Source organism: Engystomops pustulosus, chromosome 2, assembly GCF_040894005.1.
Source record: "Engystomops pustulosus chromosome 2, aEngPut4.maternal, whole genome shotgun sequence".
Taxonomy (NCBI): Eukaryota; Metazoa; Chordata; class Amphibia; order Anura; family Leptodactylidae; genus Engystomops; species Engystomops pustulosus.
In genome coordinates this window covers 227385246-227412783 of record NC_092412.1, presented here as the reverse complement: position 1 = coordinate 227412783, position 27538 = coordinate 227385246, and the positions used below count along the sequence as shown (strand labels likewise).

The 27538-nt window shown below is 42.6% G+C and overlaps 2 protein-coding genes and 1 long non-coding RNA gene across 5 annotated transcripts in view; 2 read left to right on the top strand and 1 right to left on the bottom strand.

Annotated features, from left to right (window-relative positions):
* The first annotated feature begins 7451 nt into the window (after positions 1 to 7451).
* On the top strand, positions 7452 to 9348 carry LOC140119401 (uncharacterized). The gene is made up of 3 exons (XR_011853367.1): positions 7452 to 7633; positions 7716 to 7743; positions 8804 to 9348. It is a non-coding gene; the product is annotated as an uncharacterized lncRNA (long non-coding RNA).
* Positions 9349 to 9545: 197 nt separating this feature from the next.
* Positions 9546 to 26440, bottom strand: TTC19 (tetratricopeptide repeat domain 19). 2 transcript variants are annotated; one of them, XM_072138387.1, is made up of 10 exons: positions 26238 to 26440; positions 24208 to 24299; positions 20218 to 20328; positions 18851 to 18889; positions 17810 to 17866; positions 17095 to 17156; positions 16684 to 16778; positions 14216 to 14367; positions 11286 to 11448; positions 9546 to 10706 (listed from the first exon to the last, which is right to left on the bottom strand). In XM_072138387.1, exons 1-10 carry the CDS (start codon positions 26419 to 26421, stop codon positions 10564 to 10566), a joined length of 1098 nt encoding a protein of 365 aa, XP_071994488.1. In that variant the 5' UTR covers positions 26422 to 26440; the 3' UTR covers positions 9546 to 10563. The 2 variants fall into 2 exon arrangements, with proteins under 2 accessions (XP_071994488.1, XP_071994487.1); XM_072138386.1 differs by having other exon boundaries at positions 14216 to 14370; positions 26238 to 26437.
* Positions 26441 to 27538, top strand: part of ZSWIM7 (zinc finger SWIM-type containing 7) — an 83895-nt gene continuing 82797 nt past the window's right edge. The window contains exon 1 of one of the 2 annotated variants that reach the window (XM_072138388.1): positions 26441 to 26562. The gene's annotated coding sequence lies outside the window, so the exon portion shown is untranslated. The remainder of the gene's footprint in view (positions 26563 to 27538) is intronic. The other variant, XM_072138389.1, reaches the window with a different exon arrangement.

Here is a 27538-nt window from a genome sequence, read left to right as displayed (position 1 = left end):
TTCACCATATATTCAATCTCTTGCTCACTCTTGCCTCATGCATCTCAGAAACATCTCCAGAATCCGCTCATTTCTGACAACTTTAACTTCTAAAATGCTAATTGTTGCTCTGAATCACTCTTGACTAGACTACTGTAACTCCCTACTAATTGGTCTTCCACTCGCTAAACTCTTTCCTCTACAATCTATACTTAATGCAGCAGCCAGGCTCGTCTTTCAGACCAAACGCTGCACGGTACCTCCAGTTTGTGCCAATCACTGCACTGGCTACCTGTCTCCTTCCGTATTCAAAATAATAACCCTCATCCACAAAGCTCTGAATAATGCCACACCTCCCTATCTCTCTTCTCTCATCTCAGTCTATCGCCCTTCTCGTGCTCTTCGATCTGCCAGTGATATTAGATTAATCTCTACCTTAATTCCAACCTCTCATGCACGTATCCAGGACTTCTCCCGAGTTCCACCAATTCTCTGGAGTGCTCTTCCCCGGACTCTCAGACTAATACCCACCCTCCAAACATTTCAAACGTGCTCTCAAAACTGATCTCTTTAGGCAAGCCTATCACACTCACTAACTGCATGAAATGTCAACTTTCCCTTAACTAATCCATCCTATGTCTTATATTTACCAAGCTCCAGGCTTCTCTGCAGTCACTTTCTCCTTGTACCCTGTAAATAAGATTCGGCTGTTGGTTGATTCAAGCAGCAAAATTTTTATTTTTTTTATTATTTATTATTTTAAAATTATTTTATATTATTCCCTTATAAAGAATGGCTGGACCATTATACAATCTCTTGTGTCAACCCCTTCAGCCCCTTAGACTGTAAGCTCTTGTGTCACCCCCTCATCCTCATAGACTGTAAGCTCATGTGTCACCCCCTCATCCTCATAGACTGTAAGCTCTTGTGAGCAGGGCACTCACTCCTATTGTTCCATATGACTGTTTGTACTCAGTAATGTAATATTATATTTGTATATGTCCTCTATGATTTGTAAAGCGCTACGGAATCTGATGGTGCTATATACATAAAGATTATTATAGTAATATTATATGGTGATCCGTTACCAGGATAACCTCACTATGAGACACCCATGGCTGTAATAGAATGACATGAACAAGACCAGTGATGGGCAACCTTTTGAGCTTGGTGTGTCAAAATTCGCCAAAAAAACGAGCATAACTCGGGTGCTGTGTCACCTTTAGGAAAAACCTAATTTTGTAATAACATGTCCAGCAGCGGCCTCCCCTTATTAATAACATGTCCAGCAGCGGCCTCCCTTTACTACTAAAATACCCCTAGCGCCCTCCCTTTACTACTAAAATACCCCTAGCGCCCTCCCTTTACTACTAAAATACCCCTAGCGGCCTCCCTTTACTACTAAATTACCCCTAGGGGCCTCCCTTTACTACTAAAATACCCCTAGCGGCCTCCCTTTACTACTAAAATACCCCTAGCGGCCTCCCTTTACTACTAAATTACCCCTAGCGGCCTCCCTTTACTACTAAAATACCCCTAGCGGCCTCCCTTTACTACTAAAATACCCCTAGCGGCCTCCCTTTACTACTAAAATACCCCTAGCGGCCTTCCTTTACTACTAAAATACCCCTAGCGGCCTCCTTTTACTACTAAAATACCCCTAGCGGCCTCCCTTTACTATTAAAATACCCCTAGCGGCCTCCCTTTACTACTAAAATACCCCTAGCGGCCTCCCTTTACTACTAAAATACCCCTAGCGGCCTCCCTTTACTACTAAAATACCCCTAGCGGCCTCCCTTTACTACTAAAATACCCCTAGCGGCCTCCCTTTACTACTAAAATACCCCTAGCGGCCTCCCTTTACTACTAAATTACCCCTTGCGGCCTCCCTTCACTGCTAAATTACCCCTAGCGGCCTTCCTTTACTACTAAAATACCCCTAGCGCCCTCCCTTTACTATTAAATTACCCCTAGCGCCCTCCCTTTACTACTAAAATACCCCTAGCGGCCTCCCTTTACTACTAAAATACCCCTAGCGGCCTCCCTTTAAATATAATATAATAATAAACTTACATACTTACCCAGTGATGTCTTCTTCCCTGTAGCTGTACTGCAGGCGGCTCGGCTCCTCCAGGTTGCACCGCGCGCCTCGGGTCACGTGACTGACGTGACCTGACGTCAGGTCGCCTCAGTCACGTGACGAGCAGCGCGCATTGCAGCCTGGAGGAGCCGGAGGAGTTGCAGAAGGTGGGCGGACCAACGCGGCGCCGGACAGGTAAGCAGGGGGCAGAAACACAGGGACGGGGCGGGACATTACCACAGGGGCAGCACATTACACAGGGGCAGAAACACAGGGACGGGGGCGGGACATTACCACAGGGGCAGCACATTACACAGGGGCAGAAACACAGGGACGGGGGCGGGACATTACCACAGGGGCAGCACATTACACAGGGACAGAAACACAAGGACGGGGGCGGGACATTAACATAGGGGTAGCACATTACACTGGGGCAGCACATTACACAGGGAGGGGGGCGGACAGCGGGCGCCGGGCGGCCGCGTGTCAGCAAAAATGACTACGCGTGTCAGTGCTGACACGCGTGTCATAGGTTCGCCATCACTGAACTAGACTCTGACAGAGGCAAATTCACAAATACTGCAATGCAGTTTTATTCCAGTACAGTATATTGTAACTGCAATCAGACCCCCTAGGGTTAAAGTACCTAAGGGGCCTAAAAATTGTAGAGAAAAAAACCTCAAAGTTTAAATCACCATCCTTTTCCTAGAAAAAAACAAATGTAATCATAGCAAATCATTGGCGAATGGTTACATAAAAACATTTATTAACTAACACTGTGGAAGCCAACATATACCAGACTGCTGTAGAGCAATTGTCATCACTCCCTGCCCCGAGTGGGGTTCACACTAATCCCATCATATGCCATCAAGGGCACACATCATGGCCAGTTTTATAGAACCCTTAATAATGGACTATTTTTTTAGAGAAAAGTTATAGATTGTGAACTATTTCCACACAGACAGAGAGAGAGAACATACAAACTTCATGCACATGTTATGTTATCCTTGGTGGAATTAGTGTTCAGGATCACAAGTTTGGGTCTGGCTCAAGCAACCACTGGTACCCAAACCCAAACAGAATTTCAAGTTTGCGATAGACTGAAGTCAGCCAAATCTAAACAAATATGGGTCCATTCATCACTACCCAGGACCCCAATGCTGCATGTGACAGTCCTTTCTCCATCAGGTTTGAGATAACTTTTGGTTTTTTAATGCACAAGATTTTTAATATCAGCTAATATTATCCATTATTACCCCATGTATTGTAGACTCTGAAAACCTTATAAACATAATAAAGGTAGATCAGAAAGTCAAGACGTCGGGTCGCATTGCTTAGTATCAGGATGTGGTGTTATATTGTGGCGTTGCCTTCTTATGCATCTGAGGAGACCACACAAGCTGTTTAGCAGGTTGCTCCGTGGGACCATTACATCAGAGAAGTTCCACAGCAGCATCTAGCAGGTTAAAGGAAATCTACCATTTGCTTTTATGCATTATGAACCAAGCATACCTTGAGAATGCTGTAGCTTCGCTGATGCAGAAACATATCTTGTTTAATCCCTGGTTTTGCTGAAAAAACAATTATGACATTCAGGACCTTGGGAAAACCGGATTGCATGCTTCTTGCAGTACATAAACACATTGCACAGAAGCTGTCTGCACTGTCCAGACAGGACTAATCAACTTGAGCTGGACCACTCATACATGGCAGCTTGGGGGATGGTGCAGCGATTGATTACTTCTGCCTGTCATTGATTACAACATTCTCCTGAGCAGTGTAAGAAGAGAAGCACTGAGCCAGGCAAAGGAGCGACAGAGACTCATTACCATAATTTTATAATTGTTATAATTCTGCTCCATTAATCTCTATGGAGCTGAAGGAGATTGCAGAGCGCTGCGCTCACTGATCTCCGTCAGCTCCCTAGAGATTAATGGAGCAGAACGGTCATGCACGGCTGTCTGCTCCATTAGTCTGACGGATCGACGAGGGGTCCGATGGAGGTATGTGGGACACCATCGGACCCCTTTGTTTTCATGATCTGTGGGGGTCTCAGCACTGAGCAGCATATTAGGTCCTTTCTGTGGATAGGGTCTAACTTTTCTTTGTGGGAAAACCCCTTTAATGGGTTTTGGTTATAGTTTGGGGACTCAGTCTCTAAAAGATTTGCCATATCGAAATGATCAGACTAAATATTAGTTGATTTTGATGTAATTACTGCTTTAATGTCAATTTGGTGTCTGTTTTACAGCTGAAATGACTGCCTGTCCTCCTGTCATCCCCATCACGCTGGATGTGGTGGCACAACTAGGATCCGATATACTCCTGCCCTGCAGCTTTACTACAAATCAGCTACGACAAGCAGTCAAAAATAACAGTGCCGTCATATGGTTAAAAGAAGTAGAATATATTGTAGAAATCAGCATGACGGGACAATCCAGCTTCTGGCAGTCGCATCACATTAGGTTTCAGACATTTCAGTCTTTGGCTGCAAAAGGCAATTTCTCTTTATTTCTTACAAACCTGAATACAAACGACGTGGGAAAATATTACTGCAAACTCTATAACGGAGTAGATTGTGTTGTGGGACACACTGTGTGCAAACTGGATCTGGACAAATCACGTAAGATGCTATAAATGGTTTATTTGATTTTTTCCAGTACTTTATTTTATAACCAAATACTGCAGGTGAGGATAGTAAACTTTGTAATATTTTTTATTACAGGAAAATGATTCTTTGTAGAGCCACCCCCCCCCATTGTCTTTATAATTTTCCTTCCATACTTCCCCACACAGAGCATAGATAAGGAAAAGGTGCTAATGTTTCAAATGACCTAAGGAGATTGATTGTTCAGACACCAAAGTGGAAAAGTTTTCTCTTATCCACAGGATTAACTTGCTGGTTGGTGGGGGTGGGGGTGGGGCAGTTCTAGGACCCCCACAGATTATGATAATGAGGTTCCTTAGTACCCTAAATAAACAGAGTGTGCTCCCCGCTGCTCTATCCATCTCTATGGCACCGATGTAGAAAGCCGAGAGCCGGACTTGGCATCAGCAGGAGGAGCCACAAACACGTCTAGCGCAGAAAAACTGGACAAATACACATTTCTTAATACAGCAGAAAGCAGTACACTATATAAAAAGACACATATGATGTTTTTCTCACTTTCTGACATGAAATCAGAACAAACCTTTTACATTTAGGTTAATTAGGGATTACCAAATTATTCTTATTTGCCACATGCCAGAATAATGATCAGGGCTTTGTGAAGGCCAAAACATAGAATTTGTTATCTTTAAAGAGGACCTGTCACCCAATTTATCGGCATTAGGAGCTGCTTACTAAAGTAAGCAGCTCCTAGTGCTCGATCAAACGCCCCAGTGTTAGAGTGATAGCGTTACCGGAAACCTCCGGTAACGCTATCTAATACTGCGGCAGGGTATAGTGTTATTGTCAGACAGCTCACAAAGCTGTCCGACGTATTCATGAGGGGGCGGGGTTGGGGCGCGACTAGGGGCGGAGACTGCCGCCTAGCGCGCGGCAGTCAATGCCGGCCTATGGAGCGAGTGGGGCGGTCCGGGGAAGAGACAGCGCCTCGGATCACCCCCTCATGAATACATCAGACAGCTTTGCGAGCTGTCCGATGATTACACTGTACTGGCGTTTGATCAATGGGGTGACAGGTCCTCTTTAAGCCACTTTGTAACCGGTATGGCAGTAGCTTTGGGTCATTGTCCATTTGGAAGACCCATTTACACCTAAGCTTTATATTCCTGGCCGATGTCTGGGGATGTTTCTTCAGTATTGCCACATAATGTTCTTTCCTCATGATGCATCTATTTTGTGAAGTGCACAGTTGTGATGATCTTCTTAGGTTTGCAAGCTTCATCCTCTTTCCTCCAAATGTATTGATGTTCATTATTGCCAAACTGTTCAAATATAGTTTTGTCAGACCACAGGATAAGTTTCCAAAAATGAAGGTCTTTGTTCCTGTGTGCATTTGCAAACATTAATCTGGCTTTTTATGTTTCCTTTGGAGTAATGGCTTATTACTGGTCGAGTGGCTTTTTATCCCGTGTCGATACAGAACTTGTTTCACTGTGGATAATGACACACTCTTACCGGCTTCAGCCAGCATCTTCACAAGGTCTTTTACTTTTGTTCTTGGGTTCATATACACATTTCATTTCACAGAGCCAGTGGTATGATGGCTGGATACTCCCATCTTGTTTCTACTTGTGTCTTGTTCATTTGTACAAAGTATTATACACAAGTTTCTGGAAATTGCACCTAAGGATAAACCAGAATGTGCAAGTCCACAATTCTCATCCTGATATCTTTGGCTGATTTCTTTGGAATTACCCATGAAGTTACACCACGAAGCAGTGCGTTCCAGTTGTGTCTTCAAATACATCCAAGGGGTGACTCTAATTAACTCAGATTTTGCCAATAAACCCATCAAAAGCTTCCAGAGACATGGCATCATCATATGGGCTGTCCCATTGTTTAAAGGCATAGTAATCTTAGTGTATGTAAACTTGTGACTTCACACAAAGTCATAAAAATTGCCTTAAAAATTCTCTCTCAGTGATGGACCGCTTTGTTCTAATTTGGGATGACTTTTAGAGATGTAAAAATGAGTGTTAAAATACTGCTGTCATACACAGTCACTGAGAATTTTGTTCTGATCGACTTATGGTACCTACTGCCCTCTCCCAACCCTCCCCTATGTGTCTTTTGTGAGTTATTTTTTCCCCTATGGTATTTTGTGATTTGTCACTTTTCACTTGGAAATTGTATCCACTACTGTGATGCATCGATCCAAACTGTGAGATGCCTAAACTCCTAGTTATCCACAAAATATGTTGAAATATTTTGTGCATTGGTAAAACAAAAAAAAAGTCAAGAGACAAAAGTCAAGAGATTGCTGGAAGACCCATTCATATGATTGGAAGCTTTGAAAAAACATGCTGTTGTCCGAGGCTTTCCAAAAAAAACAAAGGTGGCCGGGAGGGGGCTGCTTAAAAAAAAAAAAACATGTACTTACCTCCTGGCGCCCTCCGGGTGTCCTGCTCTGCTATTGCTTCGTGCCCCATATAATCAAACATGGCCGCGGAAGCAGGGCTGGATTCAGCTTCAGGCCGTGCCCACCCGTCCCTATTCACAGCATTGTATATGCGGGACGGATGGGTGTCTGGTCCAGCCAGGGGCCAAGGACCGGAGCCTCAGCAGTGTGGGACACCGGAGGGCGCCAGGACGTAGCTACATGTTTATTTTTTTTTAAGCAGCCTCCTTTGTTTTTTTGTAAAGTCTCGGACAACCCCTTTAATAGGAGCCAGAGTAATTTATTTCAATGTATCTTTATGCTGCCCTTTTTGTTCTTAGCTCTTAGTAGGATCAGCATCCAGAAATACACTTTTCATCCTGTATGAAATACACACTGGGATATTTTCTAGGATTTTCTAATTTTTTTTCCCTCTAAGTTTGGCAGAGCCGTACATTTCTGATTGGTCTTGCTAGTGGCTGTGGAGGCTTGCTGCTACTAATCATCATCCCCTTCGCTGTCTATGCAGGTATTACATATTCAAAATCATTGTAAATATAAGATATTTATCGATTAAAACATTCAAATCTTATGATTTTATTTTCCCCCAGTCAGCAAAAGAAGACAAAACCAGAGGAGGTAAGATTCCTTATCCGTTTTTAAATTGTTAAAATCTGGACTAAATTATTGTAGTAGATGAATAAAGAAGCGGGTCCATCAAGTCCAACCTATTATCCTACAGCGTTTATCCAGAGGAAGGCAAAACATACATACATACATAGTAGGGAATAAATTCCATCACAACTCCATATAAATCCCTGGATTAACCTAATCCATTAGACAGGGCCCCCTCTTCCGCAGTATTCCATCTATAGCAGTGGTGGCACTCGGAGCACTCTCTGTGGGCACCCAGGCCATCACCCTAGACAGGACTCAAAACCTCCTCCTGCAGTCCCTGGCCACACAGGACATGCTGTGATCAGGGCTATTTTGAAGCTACACGTCCTAAAGGAGCGTGGGACTACAGGAGGAGCAAGGAGGTGCAGACAAGGCTGCGTTATTATTGTAGCTACTGCTCTGGGTTCCGCAATTCTTCCTGTTCAGGGACCCTGGAAGGAAGCTACGATGATAATCGGAATTTCTCCTCTTTCTTGCAACTGTTTTGGTGTCATCAGGACGCTGATACAATTACAGGTAGCGACATGTTACCACTTAAATTGCCACTTTGTATTTAAATAAGTAGGTTTTGTTCTAGTTTGGGCACTCGATCTCTAAAAGGGGCTAAGCCTCTATTCAGCAGATATAAACTAATGGAAGCAACATTTTTTTTTCTCCTTATACAGGCAGTCCCCAGGTTACATAGGTTTGTTCTTAAGTTGAACTGTATATTTTATCATTGTAACCCCAGACAGAACTTTTTTGGTCTCTGTGACTATTGGATTTTAAAAATGTTGGGTTGTCATAAGAATCAGGATTAACAATAAAGCTTAACTGAAGACACCTTTAATAACTGTTATAGCTGTTTATTGTAGCCTAGGGCCAAAGTACAGTAAATTACCAACATCCAGAGGTCCGTTTTTAACTAGGGGTCGTATCTAAGTCGAGTGTTCTTAAGTAGGGGACCGCCTGTATGCTCAAAAATAGCATTAAATTTAATGCCGTGTACAAAGATAACTGCATTACATTGTATATCCTACAGGAACCAGTCAACACCTCAGCCAAATCCATACGATACAAGTTCGGCCAAAGAAGAATATGAAGTTTATGCAAATGACATCTATCATTGGGATCACTGAGAAAATTATTTTAGTAGACCCCCATGGTTACTAAATAATATTCTACAAAGATCAGTACTATAGTCCAGGTCTATAGGGTCTGAGTTTATGTACTCTATCACTTTGGGGCTGCCATGATTCTTCCACTTCAGTGACCTGGCACTTACCGATGACCAGGACAGATCTCACCAATTACATGCTGTAACAGCGCTACACCTCAAGGTTTTCAATAACCTTTGCATAAATCAATAGAAAAAAACTGATTCTAACATAAGCTGTGATGGATCTTATCAGAGAAAAGTTCCTCCATCTCCACTGCCGTGCTTATCCCTTTGCCTTCTACTCTGAAATCTCTGCTGAATTCCATCTTGCTAGGAAGATACATCAAAGCTCCCCGAAATTACATAGAAGCTGAGAAAGCAGTGAAACGCAGAAGTAAAATCTCAACAAACCATTTTACCGCTTTCTTACTTCCAGAAACCATCATTTTTTTTATTCTCCATTTACAGAGATGTATGAGGCCTTGTTTCTGTGGGACAAATTCCACTTCCTAGCAATACCATTTAATATTCTGTGCAGTGTACTGGGAAGCTGGAAAAAAAAACAAGAAAAACATAACAAAAAAAAAACAAGAAAAAAAAAACAGTTTCGACTTTCACTATGCAATCTGATTGACAGATTTCCTTTATTCTTTGGGTCTGTGTGATCACATATATACTGAATTTATAAACAGGCAGTCCCTGTACATTTCTACAAATATTAAAAATATACAAGTAGGCAGGGTCCGTAGGTTTGCTCTTAAGTTGAGTTTGTATGGAAGTCGAAAATGTATATTTTATCTTTGTAATTCCACTGACAATGGGAGTTTCAAAATTTTTTGCTGTAATTGGACCAAGGATTATCAATAAAGCTTCACAACAGACACCTTACAGCTGATCATTGCAGCCTGGGACAATAGTAAAAAGATTTTGTATTAACATATTCTGATACCCGTAACTATCTTGTGAGTATCTCAGAGTAAAGAGCTATGGTTTTATTCTTCTTATATTTGTTATTCATGGCCGCCTCTCCTGCGTGCTGCAGCTTCACTGGTTATTTACACTATGCAGGAGCAGTGTAACGGCCTGTGAAGCTGCTGCACAGAGCGGCTCTCTTAAAGGGAACTTGTCATCAGGTGCCCTTTTTCTAGCTCCCCCATGTCCCCATGGAGACTAGTGTGCACAATGCCAAGGTAAATGACAATGTATAATGGAAAAATCTACACCTCTTCTGTGTGTTATTCCACCAGTCTCACAATAACTGACGGTAAAAACTGATGAAATAAGGGAGATGTGAACTGGCCCAAGACAACATGAATTTACTCAGAACGTTTACATAGAAGTATAATGTATCCTTCTAATCACAATAGTGAATCTCTGATTTTTGTGAATATTTGGATGCCGTCCTCTTTTTTTTTGCCAGTATTTAATAGATTTATTAACTTACATTTTATACATTTCTATACAGTGTAATTTAATAAAATCTGCAAATCCCTTTCTTAAAGGGCATCTACCACCAGGATGAAGGGCTGTATGCAAATGAGCCTGAGGGGTTCCAGGCTCCATAGGTGTTAATGAAGTCTGGAGCCCCTCAGGCTCATTTGCATACAATCTTTCACCCTGGTGGTAGATGTCCTGAGCATAGGTTACAGGTTCTGTTCCTGAGCCGTCTTCCTCCGGGTCAGCTCTGAGAGCCCCTCCTGGATGTGGTAAATGGATCCAGGGTCCTTCTTCTCTTCTGCCTTAGTTAAAGCTTCTTTGAAGATGCGCTCTGCATCCACCAAGTTCTCTGTAGGGGGGGGGGGGCGGGAGGGGAATTATTATTAGATAAAACCGTGAAGAACAAAATAAGTTATTCTCTAGAGAGATATGGATTGCCCTCCCTATGACAAATTTGCTATTCATCTTCTTTATGCTGATACAAGTGAGTTAGAGGACACCTGAAACCCACATCCTGCCACATCAGGGGCTCAATCTTTCCAACTTTAAATTAGCGACTCTCTTGGCTGTACAATTCCTGCTATCACCAGATTTATCATCTAAAAAGATCTTAACTGCCCCCTTGAAATATATATATTTTAGTAAACACTTGAATTCTAGATAAAATAACACTGATAGGACAAATGGTGACACCACATTAGCACCGTATCCTGTTAGAGCTGCCTTACAGAGAGTTCCTTCTAACAAGTGAAAAAGTTTTTCACAATTTAACCCCTTTTTTTCCACCCCTCATTCCAAAAGCCATTTTTTTATTTTTCCGTTTACACAGATATATGAGTGATTGTGATCTGCAGGAAAAATTGTACTTTTCAGTTGCGCCTTTTAATATTCTATACATCCTAGAATAAAGGGGAGTGCACATATGTACCTTGATGCAAGAGGATTGTTGCCATGTTACCAAGTATAACATGATAATTTGGGTGATCAGTCTTCTGTGCCAAATCAAGTGCTTGCTTTACATAGGTATAGGCTTCATCAAAGCGGCCCTGAGCTTCCAGCACCGTAGCCAGGTCACTGAGTAGATTCACAGTCTAAAGTCACACAACACGAGACAACAAGAGAGGAATGTTATTATCGACAAATATCCTGAACAAGCAGTTATTTTTACCCAATTAGAGAGAATTTTAAGATCTTAAAGAAAATCTACCACTTGTTTTTATGTATTGTGAACCAAACATACCTTGAGAATGATGTAGCTACACTGATGCAGAAACATATCAATTATAAAATTCAGGACCTTGAGAGAGTTGGGTGCAGATTGGCTGCAGTACATAAACACATTACACAGAGAGTCCGGAACTGTTCAGACAGGACTAATCAACCTGAGCAGGATGACTCATACATAGCAGCTGGGGGATGGTGTAGAGATTGATTACTTCTGTCTCTCACAACACAGTGATTACATCATTCTCTGGAGCAGTGCATAATTAGGGTAAGAGGAGAAGCGTTGGGGCAGCCACAGGTGTGACATTATCAAAATTTTATAATAGTTTTTTCAGCAAAACCACTTGGTTCAGGGACTAAACAAGATATGTTTCTGCATCTGTGTCACTACAGCATTCTCAAGGTATGTTTGGTTCTTAATGCATAAAAGCAAATGGTAGATTTCCTTTAAAGGGGTTGTCCACTTTGAACAAATACTTGATATTATTTGTGTAAAGAAAAGTTACACAATTTTCCAATAAACTTGTTAAATCAATTTTATTAAATCAATTCCTCAGTTTTTTAATTCTATGTTTGCTGTTATTCAAACTGAAGCTTTATTGTTTACTTCCTATGGATAAGAAAAATGGTCCCTGGTCAAGTGATGTCACACAGGTGCACGGCTCGTTATATCCCTGGTCATGTGATGTCACACAGGTGCGTGTCTCATTATATCCCTGGTCATGTGATGTCACACAGGTGCACGGCTCGTTATATCCCTGGTCATGTGATGTCACACAGATGCACAGCTCGTTATATCCCTGGTCATTTGATATCACACAGGTGCACAGCTCGTTAGATCCCTGGTCATTTGATATCACACAGGTGCACGGCTCATTATATCCCTGGTCATGTGATGTCACACAGGTGCACGGCTCATTATAACACGCAGCTCTGATTATTCTCTGTGATATACCGAGCCGTGCACCCATGTGACATCACATGACCATGGACCGTTTTATATCCACAGGAAGTAAACACTGAAGCTTCCTGCAGAATGACAGCAGATAATTGTATAACTTTTCTTTACACAATATTAATTATTTACTGAAAGTGGACAACCCCTTAAACCTAATACAGGCAAACAATTTATGAGCTTTTTTATAAATGCTTGAGAGGTCAAGCACAATCGGGCAGAATTTAAAATATTTTTGTTAAATGTGCCAACATTTGGTACATTTCTGGCCCATTTTACCAAGGTTTTAGGAAAACTTTTGAAGTGTGTAGGATGTTATACAGCTACCCATGACAGTAAATTAGAGCTTTTACTAAATAATAAAGCATCACGATCAACACATCGTATTCAAACAATTAGATTCCTTCCTCATTGGTAGATATGTAATGAGTAGTGATCGACCGCATAACAAACCAGACAAGAAAAACTGATTTGCATAGATGGCCCTTTCTTGCATCTCCTTTCAGCGGTGAATTTGGGGAAGTATGTTTTACAGTCACACAAACAGACATATATTTACATATAGGCAGTATCAGACTTAAAAACACCCGACTTACAGATGACCCCCTAGTTACATACCGACCTCTCTACCCACTGTGACCTCTGATAAAGTTCTCTGGATGCTGGTCATTTGCTAAACTTTAGTGCCAAGTTGCAAGGATCAGCTACAAGGTGTTTGCAATGAAGCTTTATTGTTCATCCTTGTTCCCCTGTCAACCCAACAATTTTAAAATCCAGGCAAAAATGTTATGTCTAGAGTAACACTAACAAAATATACCAGTTCCGACTTGCATACAAATTTAACTTAAAGGGAACCTACCACCACAAATCTACCTATAAAGGAAGATTGGGTGGTAGGTGGATCAATGGGACGTGAGGATAGCCCTTTTAAGGGCTAATCCTCACGTCCCTGCACTTTTTTAATAACTTTAATTTGGTATTTATTCAAATTTACTTATGCGGCTACCGGGGCGTGGAGTAGCCGCATATGAGATTACACGAGGCGGCTACTCCACGCCCCGGTAGCCATTTTACCCCTCCTACTCACCCATCTTCGGCGCGCAGCTCCGCGTAGCTGCGCGCCCTCGTCCGGCGATCCTGCCGTCTGCGCATGCGCAGAAGAGCAGGCCCGCGCCTGTTTCGGAGTTGTGACCGCGCAGGCGCGGGCCTGCTCTTCTGCGCATGCGCAGACGGCAGGATCGCCGGACGAGGGCGCGCAGCTACGCGGAGCTGCGCGCCGAAGATGGGTGAGTAGGAGGGGTAAAATGGCTACCGGGGCGTGGAGTAGCCGCCTCGTGTAATCTCATATGCGGCTACTCCACGCCCCGGTAGCCGCATAAGTAAATTTGAATAAATACCAAATTAAAGTTATTAAAAAAGTGCAGGGACGTGAGGATTAGCCCTTAAAAGGGCTATCCTCACGTCCCATTGATCCACCTACCACAAATCTACCTTTATAGGTAGATTTGTGGTGGTAGGTGCCCTTTAACAAACCTGTTTTGTATGTATCCCCGTACATAACTGCCTATATAATATACATATATCAAAATGTAAAGACAGATTATGCATGACCATTATGGATTGTAGAAAAATACAGTATATTAAAAATAAAAATCTTTAGGAGCCGCTGTTGTGCTCACCTGTGGGTGCAGCTCTCCTTGTTCCTCTCTACAGATCCGTAAGGCTTTCTCGTACAAGGTCTGGGCATGTATGAGCTGTGAGTTGGCTACTAGATAACGTGCATAAGAATCCAGACACAAGCCTAGAAGAAGGTGAGTGTTTGTCCTTTCTTCTGCTGTACAAGAAAAACCAAAAAAAAAAAAAAAGATATTGTGATTAATAAATCTAGCAGGGATCTCAATACTATGTATATAACATGGAATATATTGTCGGATTCCACTCTATTCACAGTGCACAAGCTACAGGCTCATAAAGAATGCAGCCAAATACAACCGTTACAGTGTCGGCATCGCAGTCGAGTCCTTGCATCATATTCCTGTGCAATGTGTTCAGTCCGTGGGATCAATTTAGAGGTCTGTTTTGTTAGGGACGAAAACAAGATCATTTGCAGCCTGCCTCAATCGCTGTCAAAATCCGCCTCCCATTGATTTTAGAATCTACTTGTTGAATAAAAAAAAAAAAAGTGATCTGTATTTTCCATCAGATTCTCAGCAAAGACTCCTAGTTTGTAACCTGGTCGCCAAATTCCACCACATCTTGGCCCAATTCAAGATTCTGTGACAACCATAGAGATTTTATTAAAAGGGGTCTCAATCCCCTTGATAGAGATTATTAGATTTACCAAAGGTGTCTGAGAGCAGAACTATTCTAGTTGCCCACAGCAACCAATCAGAGATCAGCTTTCATTTTCCCACAGCTGTTTATAAAATGAAAGCTGAGCTCAGATTGAGGTAAAAACTGTTCCAGTTGCCCATGGAAATCAATCTGAGCTTAGCTTTCATTTTATAAACAGCTGTGGGAAAATGAAAGCTGATCTCTGATTGGTTGCTGTGGGCAACTAGAATAGTTCTGCTCTCAGACACCTTTGTTAAATCTAATAATCTCTCTGAGGTAAAAACTGTTCCAGTTGCCCATGGAAATTAGAGAGTTCTGATAAATCCCCCTCATATATATATTATATGGGAACTTGTCACCAAGTTTAATCCCACTTAATTACTAGCTCCCTCTGCAAAATCTCTCCCATCTTAGAACTATGCGTTTTGTGTCTTATTAAAAGATAAGATAATAGATATATATATATATATATATATATATATATATATATATATATCCAACGAAATGAAGACAGGCAGCACTCCAAAATAGTGAAAAAAACAAGGGTGTTTATTCCACCTCCCGCAACGTTTCGGCTGTAGTCTCAGCCTTTGTCAAGCTTGACAAAGGCTGAGACTACAGCCGAAACGTTGCGGGAGGTGGAATAAACACCCTTGTTTTTTTCACTATTTTGGAGTGCTGCCTGTCTTCATTTCGTTGGATATCTACTACACTCTTTCTGGTGAGATTGAGGATAGCACCCATCAACTCTTTTTTTCTCTCAAAGACTGTGCTGCTTTTTTTCTTCTTTTATATATATATATATATATATATATATATATATATAAAATTATATATATTATATATTTTAGACAAAAAGCTAGACAGATAAATGGTTAGATAGACAGATATATAAGATAGGAAATTATAGGAGATGGATAACTAGACAGATCAATGCTAGATATATAAACAGGAGATAGATGATAAAAATCTTCACCTGAGCAATCAACCAAGGGGTATTAAAAGAGCAATACATTAAGTTAGGTGACTATACATATAACTCACTAGTAAGACAGTATGGAGCAAACACTTTGCTTCTTCTACTGGTGTGTTATATGTTAAACTACATCTACAAAGCTCTTTAGATCGGTCTAAGCTTTACTTTCCTGTGTTATAGGATTTCGAGGTTAGTGATGTTAATGTCCCACTCAAGTAATAGGTCATCAATACCATTAACCTGGAAGAGCCATTAAAGGGGTTTTCCAACAAACAAAAGTTAGGCCCTATCCACGGGATAGGACCCAGCTTGCTGATCAGTGGTGGTCTCCGTGCTGAGACTAATGGACGGCAGCGCATGACCGTTCTGCTCCATTTATCTCTATGGAGCTTACAGAGATCGGTGAGCGCAGCGCTCGTCAATTTCCGTCAGCCCCATAGAGATTTATAGAGCAGAATGGTCATGCACAATCTGTGGTGGTCTCAGCACTACAACCCCACTGATCAGCAAGTTAGGGCCTAACTTTTGTTTGTTGGAAAACTTTAATGAAATTAGTCATTATTTTGGATCTAAAACTCAGTACAAGTATCCTGTAGTTTTATAGGAGTTTTCAGAAATTCATCAGACAATCCATGATTTAAAGAGACCTTGGATTGACCAAAGCAGGTGCTATGACACCCACCCCCGGCTAAGTGCAGATACCGAAGACTGGAAGTACCTCCATGACGCGGGAACCGGAAACTGTTTCTATCTTTTTTAACACTTCCTTTAACAGAGCTGGTTGTAGAACTACTATCAAAGTATCTTTACAAGCATATTCATATGTAAAGTAGACACCTGTGAGAAGATCCTCAGGCAAATCTTTTTCTTTCTCAATTTTTTCCTCCAGACTGAGAATGCAGAACTGGAATCCAGCCACGGCCAAATCATTCCTATAGAATAGAAGCGAGTCAGTGACAAGAACTGCAAGGTTAACTTGTCAGACAACGTCTCCCAATGGTAGAACCGTCATCTGCTGGTAGTAGGCAGTTCCGATTTGTACAGCACTAAGGAATATTCTGTCCCTACATAAAGATTATTATTACGGTATCTATATTTCTGGGCCTTCATTCATCATAAAATTCGTGTCCTAGTAATATGCCATAACTTTACAGGATGGGAACACCCTGATCAGATAACACTTATGCCTGAACAAAGTAGTGAAACACTAGTGTGTGGCTAAAAGGGGGTAAGAGAGGAGCCACTTACTTGTCAAGAGCTGCATAGATACTGGCCATTTTCAGTGAAATCTCAATAAACGAGTTGTCATCCTATGGAAACACAGAAATGAACAGTATAACAATCTAACAAAGCAAGAGAAAATCATGGATCTATACATGCTCACTTCACAGTTATAACACTTAAAAATAAAAGTCACAGCAATCAGTATGACACAATATATTTAAAGGGGTTATCCGGGTTTAAATTTTTTTTTATGGCCGGGCTGGGGAGGGATAGTTAAACATAATAAACATGGACTTACCTCCTCCGGCGCCGCCGATGTCCCGCGCCGCGGTCCCTTCGTTCCGTGCCCCTGTAAACAAACAGGGGCACGGAAGCCGCGCACAGGGAGCTTCCGGTCCGAGATGTGGACGGCTCCTCCCATCCGTCCCTATCTCTCAGCGTTGTAAGCGCTGGGAGATGGTGCGCATGGGAGCATCCGGCCAGCCGGAAGCTCCCTTTGCGCACTGTTACTGAAACCGGCGCACGGAGAAGACGGGCCGCGGCGCGGGACATCGGCAGCACCGGAGGAGGTAAGTACATGTTTATTATGTTTAAATAGCCCTCCCCAGCCCGGACATAAAAAAAAATTTAAACCCGGATAACCCCTTTAATATTATATTCAGCAAAGAATATAAAGGAACTCGTTTTTGTGATGGCGTATTACATGTCAACATCAAACAATAATGTGTTAAGCTTTTACCTGCTTCACTCCTTCATTTATCATGTAAACCAACGTGGTCTTAAATAACTTCTCAGCCTGTTTTTCAAAAGAAGAGAAAAAATGTTAACAACTTTAAGACAGATAAGCCCAGGAACATTTATCACATTATTTTTGCTTGTTTTTTAATGTTTTTTTGTAACATTCTTGGCTGCCTTGGTAGATTTGCACCTTATTTTAATGGGAATTTATCACTTTGTCCAGCAACTGTGAACCAGTTTTCCAGTATTGCGTCTGATTTAAGTCCACATTGACACGTTCCACTAGCGTTGTGCTTATAATGCAAAGCCAGCGCACGAGGAGACGGACCTTGGCCCAATCGAATTTGCATTTCCAGGGAAACGCATGCAATCAGTAACTAGACCCTGGTTGTCTTGTATTGTTTAAATTGCTGGAAACACATATGCAATTGGTCCAAGGCCTGTCCCCCCGTGCGCTAGTGGGTGGAAGGTGTGACGGCAGCCTAATCCAGAGCTTAAGATTTTAAAAAGTTAAAAAACTATTTGAAGCACAGCTACAAAGAGTTGCAATTTTTTGCAGAAAAAACTCCACTTTGGTGTAAGAAAAATATTACAAAGTATTGCTCAAAAATGTGTAACTTTTGTGCAGCTTGTGCAAAAGACCAACAGACTCATTTGTCAGATTTAACACCTTCAAATTAAACAAAACCCCCAAAATCCCCCAGCCCCCAAAAAAAGAGAGAGACAGGGACAAGTCTCTAGACCAGTGGTTCTCAACCTGTGGGTCGGGACCCCAGCGGGGGTCGAACGACCAAAACCGGGGGTCACCTAAAGCTATCAGAGCTGCAATTTTACTGTGTTTTTACTGCGAGTTGCATGGTTTGGGGTCACCACAGCATGAGGAACTGTATTGCGGGGTCACAGCATTAGTAAGGTTGAGAACCACTGCTCTAGACTAAAGATAAATGACCCCCACTTGAATACTTTCATTCACATACAAAGCAAGCTCTTACAACAAGGAATATTGGTGAGAGTAGAGCTGGACAATGCAGCTTACACTTACATTGTTATATTCGCCTCTTAGAAAAGCCAAGTTTGCCATCTGGAAGAAAGAAGAACAAAGAATGATATTTCAGCTGAAGAGCTTCCAGGAGCTCTATGTGTCAAGTAATTCAATTGGAGAGATGTATAGATCTGTCAGAAAACTGGAGTCATTTGTACCTGCAATACCGTGCCCCAAATTTATTTAACAATTTAGACCATTTTTAAGCAGTCTTCCCACTTGTCCCAAAAAGGGGTGTATCCTCAGTAACCAGGACAGAAAATAACCTGTGCAACAGAAAATTCAATATTGTGGTGCAGCAAATGAGACCAACTAATAGGAGGTGCAAAGTACTGATGACGAATCTTATACTGCACTAGATTAATCATCGAACATCAGACACGGAGAATAATCTGCAGTATGGTGGCTTAGTGGGTAGCACTAATTCCTTGCAGCACTGGGGTCCTGGGTTTGAATCCCAACCAGGTCAACATCTACAAAGAGTTTGTTTGTTCTTTCAGTGCTTGCGTGGGTTTCCTCTGGGTCCTCCGGTTTCCTCCCACACTCCAAAACATACTGGTAGGTTGATTAGATTGTGAGCCCCATGGGGACAGGGACTGATTTGTCATGCTTTGTGCAGCGCTGCGTAATCTGTGTGCGCTATATAAATAAAGAATTATTATTATTATTATTAATCTGGGGCAGCAGAGGACGGTCTAGTTTACACTCTCTGTAAAGACACTAAAGACACATTTGTACATTTCCCCTAATGTGTTTCCGATTGATTTGTACGCAAGTTCTTATTTTCTGATAACTGATAAAAATCAGGTGGGGGGCTGGGTGAGGGAATATGTATATTAACATAATGACACCTTTATTGTCACATGTTGGTGGCTCTCAATGTTAGGGAGCCTGATTTATGAAGTTATATATAAAGATGTTATGTAATGTTGCAATGTATTATGGATATTTGATGAAAAAAAAAAAAAAAAAACTGATAAAAATCAACCTGATTCCTAAATCGCACCCCAATAATATGGAAAGAAGCTACATAACAGATACAGTATGAATTTCGTATGACCAAGAACAGACAGGATAGAATTGCCGGGAATTGGAAACTGTTTGAATAGACATTCTTGTTGTAAGGGGAAAACAATTTTAGCAGCAATAATATTAAAATTGTTTTCCAGGATCAGAACTTTTATTTTAGGTACAAAAAAATGTGCAAGTCATTACTGCACCACCTAGATGCCCCCCCCCTCCAAAAAAAACCTTGCCTTGACAACCCATTTAATAATTTTTATTCACCCATGGCAAGAATATTGAAGACCGTATAACCTGTCACCATGAAACTAACAAACAAAAAAAATACAGAAGGGGTAACTTACCAGATCATATGTGTAAATAATGGCTCGTTTGCTTTGACACTTGTGTGCCAGATGAAGAGTCTTGTGTAAAATCTCTTCTGCTTCTTCCATTTCACCTTTCATAATAGAAAACTGAAGGGAGGAGGAACACATTTAGGGGTGGAAAAATGATATATATACACACACAAACACATATAGATATATGTAAAAAAAAACATAAATTGCGTCAAGATTCAGGCTCCATAAGACAGAGTGTTAGTGTTTTAATCTGCATGTCTCTCACTATGAATGGAACGGTCTATGTCTTCTAAAGACCTAGAGCAGTGGCAGCGAACCTATGGCACTCGTGCCAGAGATGGCACTCAGAGCCCTTTCTGTGGGCACTCAAGCCATCACCCCAGGACAGAGTTCACCAAACAGGACCAAATACATTCCAGCTGTCCCAGGCAACTTGGAGAGAAGCTAGTCTGAAAGTCTGAATTTGTCCTCCTTCTTTTAACTGTATTGGGGGGCCTCGGGCGGCCAATACAATTGAAAGAAGTGGAAGACCAGGTAGCAGTAAGTTACTGCTTAAAATGCCATGTTGGCACTTAACGGTAAGTAAGTGGATTTTGGTTGTAGTTTGGGCACTCGGTCTCTAAAAGGTTTGCCATCACTGCCCTAGAGGGTTAAAGGGGGTTTTCCAGCTGCTAAACATAATGAAATAGGAAACAGAGGGGCACATGTATCATAGTTTTGTCTCTCTAAGGTGCATTTTAGAGACATTTGGCGGCTCTTTTTTTGCGCCTTATGTATGATCCTGTCTTTTTTACTTGTGATACATGTTCAGTTTTCCGATCCTGGCAGATGCAAATTTTGGCTTCTTTTTGAGACTTTTTGTTGCAAAGGTCTCAAATCCACATGGACACAAGCCACGTGAGAGGGTTATATGCAGGAGAGGACACAAGCCATGTGAGGGGGTTACATACAGGAGAGGACACAAGCCATGTGAGGGGGTTATATACAGGATTGGACACAAGCTACATGAGGGGGTTATATGCAGGAGAGGATACAAGCCATGTGAGGGGGTTATATACAGGAGAGGACACAAGCCATGTGAGGGGGTTATATACAGGAGAGGACACAAGCCATGTGAGGGGTTTATATACAGGAGAGGACACAAGCCATGTGAGGGGTTATATACAGGAGTGGACACAAGCCATGTGAGGGGGTTATATACAGGAGAGGACACAAGCCATGTGAGGGGTTATATACAGGAGAGTATACAAGCCATGTGAGGGGGTTATATACAGGAGAGGACACAAGCCATGTGAGGGGTTATATAGAGGAGTGGATACAAGCAATGTGAGGGGTTATATACAGGAGAGGAGACAAGCCATGTGAGGGGTTATATACAGGATTGGATACAAGCCATGTGAGGGGGTTATATACAGGAGAGGACACAAGCCATGTGAGGGGGTTATATACAGGAGAGGACACAAGCCATGTGAGGGGGTTATATACAGGAGAGGACACAAGCCATGTGAGGGGGTTATATACAGGAGAGGACACAAGCCATGTGAGGGGGTTATATACAGGAGAGTATACAAGCCATGTGAGGGGGTTATATACAGGAGAGGACACAAGCCATGTGAGGGGTTATATAGAGGAGTAGATACAAGCCATGTGAGGGGTTATATACAGGAAAGGATACAAGCCATGTGAGGGGTTATATACAGGAAAGGATACAAACCATGTTAGGGGTTATATACAGGAGAGGAGACAAGCCATGTGAGGGGGTTATATACAGGAGAGGACACAAGCCATGTGAGGGGTTATATACAGGAAAGGATACAAGCCATGTGAGGGGTTATATACAGGAAAGGATACAAGCCATGTGAGGGGGTTATATACAGGAGAGGACACAAGCCATGTGAGGGGTTATATACAGGAAAGGATACAAGCCATGTGAGGGGGTTATATACAGGAGAGGATACAAGCCATGTGAGGGGTTATATACAGGAGAGGAGACAAGCCATGTGAGGGGTTATATACAGGAGAGGACACAAGCCATGTGAGGGGGTTATATACAGGAGAGGATACGAGCCATGTGAGGGGGTTATATGCAGGAGAGGACACAAGCCATGTGAGGGGTTATATACAGGAGAAGACACAAGCCATGTGAGGGGTTATATACAGGAGAGGAGACAAGCCATGTGAGGGGTTATATACAGGAGAGGACACAAGCCATGTGAGGGGGTTATATACAGGAGAGGATACGAGCCATGTGAGGGGGTTATATGCAGGAGAGGACACAAGCCATGTGAGGGCTTATATACAGGAGAGGACACAAGTCATGTGAGGAGGTTATATACAGGATTGGACACAAGCTACGTGAGGGGGTTATATGCAGGAGAGGATACAAGTCATGTGAGGGGGTTATATACAGGAGAGGACACAAGCCATGTGAGGGGGCTATATACAGGAGAGGATACAAGCCATGTGAGGGGTTATATACAGGAGTGGACACAAGCCATGTGAGGGGGTTATATACAGGAGTGGACACAAGCCATGTGAGGGGGCTATATACAGGAGAGGACACAAGCCATGTGAGGGGGCTATATACAGGAGAGGATACAAGCCATGTGAGGGGTTATATACAGGAGTGGACACAAGCCATGTGAGGGGGTTATATACAGGAGTGGACACAAGCCATGTGAGGGGGTTATATACAGGAGAGGACACAAGCCATGTGAGGGGTTATATACAGGAGAGGATACAAGACATGTGAGGGGGTTATATACAGGAGAGGACACAAGCCATGTGAGGGGGTTATATACAGGAGAGGATACAAGCCACGTGAGGGGGTTATATACAGGAGAGGATGCAAGCCACGTGAGGGGGTTATATACAGGAGAGGACACAAGCCATGTGAGGGGTTATATGCAGGAGAGGACACAAGCCATGTGAGGGGGTTATATACAGGAGAGGATACAAGCCATGTGAGGGGTTATATACAAGAGAGGATACAAGCCATGTGAGGGGGTTATATGCAGGAGAGGACACAAGCCACGTAAGGGGGTTATATGCAGGAGAGGACACAAGCCATGTGAGGGGGTTATATGCAGGAGAGGACACAAGCCATGTGAGGGGGTTATATACAGGAGAGGACACAAGCCACGTAAGGGGGTTATATGCAGGAGTGGACACTACTGTTAATTTGGGATTTAACATGTTGCATTTTTAATGCATTTTGAAACAGCTGAGGAGAGATTTTCCAAATTACAATACAGTTAACATTTGAATGTATCAAACGCATAGTAAACGCAATGTTAACACATGCGTTAATGTGGAGTTTGTATTGCATTTTGTAAACACAAAAGGTTAACAGTAATGAAATAAGGCAAATCACCTCTCCTCAGCTGTTGTAATTAGTTTCAAAATGCATTAAAACGCAATTAAACCGCTAAGTGTGACCTCACCAATAAAAAAAAAAAATTGCAAAAATTTAAGAATTTTGACAAAAGAGGCTACTGTGCAAAGCATGTGAAATAATTCCAATTTACATGTTAAAATCAGGTCCATGAAAAAAAAATTCCTTTGCACCTGCCCTGGACCAGGTGCAGAATTGCGCAAAAAATGTCACAAAAACGGCAAAGTGTTGCACGGAACATCTGGAAAACAACGATACATAGGACAAACTGCACAAAGGTGCAGACAGGGCATAATAGAAACAGAGAAGAGTTAAAAGTCCAAAAGTGACCCAAAAAAGGCAAACGTCTCCAAAATTTGACAATTTTCCTAGCTGAAACTATGATACATGTGCCCCAGACAGCTCTGTTGTCTATGTAGGTAAAAAATATCATCCCCCGTTCACTGGAATAATAGCCGAGCTGTGATGACACGATTCACCTCTAAAATAAGAACGGAGCCTTCTGCTTCCTTTGCCATTTCTCTGTTGAACAGCATATATTGGGGTGCTAGAAACCAACAAATTTAATATTAATTATTAAATTAATATTAATATCTTACCTTGGATTTCTTCAAATGATAAATAATATTTTCCTCTTCTGGTGTAAGTCCTTCATCTTTGTCCTCCACAAGTTTCGAGAAAAGAGAAAATGCTGAGAAACAATGCAAACAAACTGCGGTAATGCCAAAGCTAGAAAAACATAAACTAACATTAAAAAGGGTTGTCCTTCCAGTGTATAGAGGCTACAGCTCAGCTACTTCCCAAGTGACAGGAGCAGAGTTGCAGTTTGCCCATATCACCACTAAATACTGAGCGCAGCCTTCTTGTTTTGGCTCTGTATAACGAATCAGTCCCTGAATGCAGGAACAGGTGATTAGTGCTGGGTACAAGTGCTGGACCCTCACTGATTACCCCCTGGCACATGGGCATTTTTTTAAATAATGAGAAAATCTGAAAATTATGTTTTGCTTGATCTTGGTACACAACGTCCACTCAACAACATTAGGTACATATATGTTAATCAATGACTTATGTACTGTAAAGTTGAGCAAACCTATTACCTTATCAGGAAGGTCATTCTTAGCTGTGACAAGTTCCAATAGCCTACACTACGCTGATTTTAAAAATGCAATTTTCAGTCAGTACTTTACAAAACTTTATTTCATGTTACCTGGCTCCCTGTCAGCAGCATGGCGTAAATCCTGGGGGAAGGAGTGGCAGCTGCAGCAGCCTGTGTGCCTGTTTCTCCTCATCCATGCTTCCTCTACTCCACACCATACTCCTCCCCTCTGCCTGTTCAATCTACATGACAGCATGAGTGTGGAGTACAGAAGACTGACACAGGCACACACCGGCTGCAGAGCTTCAGCTCCCTCAGGACTCACCATAAGCTGCTGGCAGAGAGCCAGTTAATGTGAAATAAAGTTTTATAAAATAATGAAATGATTCAGAATGCAGACAAAGGCATTTTAAAAATCAGCATAGCGTAGACTATTGGAACCTGTCACCAGCTAAAATTTACATTCCTGGTGACAAGTTCACTTTATGCTTTTAAAAATCTGACATCTCTCAAGCATCCCTGATTGAGCAGGACAGTCCTGGACTTTCTAGGTTGTCTCGTTATGCAAGGCAGCAACTCTATAGAGCCATCAGCTCCCTGTCCCACCATTGAACCACTGATGTGTGCAGCAGACTCCTGATGACATCATCACGTCAACCATAATTGTGTCATTTCCTCGCACCGGTCCGATGGAGTTCACCATCTTTTTTGTTGTGCACCTTTAACACACGGTGCGCGACACAATTTGAAAATTAAATATGTCGCTCGGTCCGAATCAGTCAGACCGTCCAACGGCCCGCCCCCTAATTTGTGTCACATGAGAACTAGCGCAGCTGCACCACAAAAAGGTCGCATGTGCCACAATCCCAGCGCAGACACTTCTTAAATACCTATGCCCCATTCTGATATGAAGCTCATGTAGGTGGGTTTTGGCCGTAACACTGTGAAGCAATGGGGCACATTTACTAAGGGTCCGCGGAACGCATTTCCATCGGGTTTCGGCTTTCATGCGACACAAATCGGGTGGGGCGGGTCGTCGGACAACCCGATTGATTCGGACAAACCGTGGAATTTAACATTCAAATTGTGTCCCAAGCCATGCACTCACATGCACCAGGAAGAAGGTGAACTCCGGCGGACCTGAGCGGGGAGCGACACATGCAGGATATCGGACGCACGATCTTAGTGAATTGTGGCAGCTCCAAATCCTCATCATAAATGTGCCCCATAGTGTTTAGCGATGTTGCCAGGTAAATCACGTGCGTCGCTAGTTCCGAGCACAAATGTGTTCTGTTCTGTGTAACGTGGCCAACGTGGGCATATACTGTGCGGGGGGGGGGGGGTCATTATATTATGCAGGGATCAGTTATACACCTTGTGGACACGCTAAGGGACTGGTGAGTAGTAAATATGCCATCTTTGGAGGTATAACTTCTCCGACCTTTGTATGCATTAGTACTTATAGGGTCAGGGATAAGGATCTTGGGGGGCAATAGCAGCGCCCTCTATCTGCGGGACAGGGGGGCTCACCTGCTGCGCTCACTACTATGCCTGGAGCCCGGCCGCTGCGGTTATAGGACCCGTCTTGCCGGCCTGGGCTCTGTACACACACATACTGAAACATGCGGGCAGGAGCCACCATGCAGCAGCTCCTCCAGGTCCCCAGCCGGGACACACTGCCCGCACATAAACGCTGCACCGTCCTCAAAAGCATCGTCCTACGTCACGTGACCGCCACCTTCCATCATGTGACACCGCGCAGCCAATGGGAGTCTCATGACGAAATTTTAGAGCGACCATGGACAGTCAGGGAAGGACTGGCAGAGCGGGCGGACAGCGCTAATGCCCCCTGCAGGTGAGAGCATGAACTAACATAATCAACTACTATACAGTGCCATAGCCTTGTGGTCACCCCTTGTTACACCCTGTGCCCTCCATACCAGGCTTCTTCTGCTTTGTGCCCAACTTCTTGTCTTGCCACGAGCCCCTGTGCTATGTCTAGGGGTGATGATGCCTGAAAATACTGAAAACATCAGTATAGTTTTTGTAATAAATCTATACTTTTAAACCAATTAAAAAAAAGTCAACCAAAAAAAAAAGTCCCACCGCAGACACTTACCTCCTGTCCCCAGTGGTGTCACCCCAGGATCAGGAGAGAAATCCTGTCTTGATAGTGTCCGTCTTGTGCTACCTGCAAACACACGTGGGCTGTTCTCAGGCCACAAACAACAGATCCGTGGTCCGGTTTTGCTGTCCGTATATACATCATCGGTGTCTAATCAGTTGCTTAGCTTTATGGCCCCCCAACTGTTTTTGGGGATCCACTAAAACTGTAATGTTAGCAAACGATGTCGCTAACTTCTCCCAACCGCGTGAAGTGTCCCATTATTACATAGCAACTGATCTGCAAATACGGGCCACATGTGGCTGACATCTGTACTCAATCAGTATATTTCACCTTCCCATTGAATTCTGGGGGTGCGTTCACATGGGGTGTTCTGATGTTACTATGAAAAAGCATGCATCAGAACGCCACCTGTGAAGGCACAGTTTGGGAAGGCAAGGACCACGATCACAGACAGAACGTGTTCATGTGAATGGCGCTATTGAAATTTATCTGTCAGTGTGGCATTAGCAAAAAAAAAAAAAAAAAAAAGGACAACACACAGACAAAAACAATGCATCTAGCCTAAGGGACAATTCCCGTCTGCGTCTTGGCTTCCATTTTGCAGTTTCCGGTTTTATGGATCCATTTGAAAAAAATGCATACTTTACTTTCCTTTAGTTTCAGCTAAATTTAGTTTTTCATTATTTTACAGCCACCTGTTTTT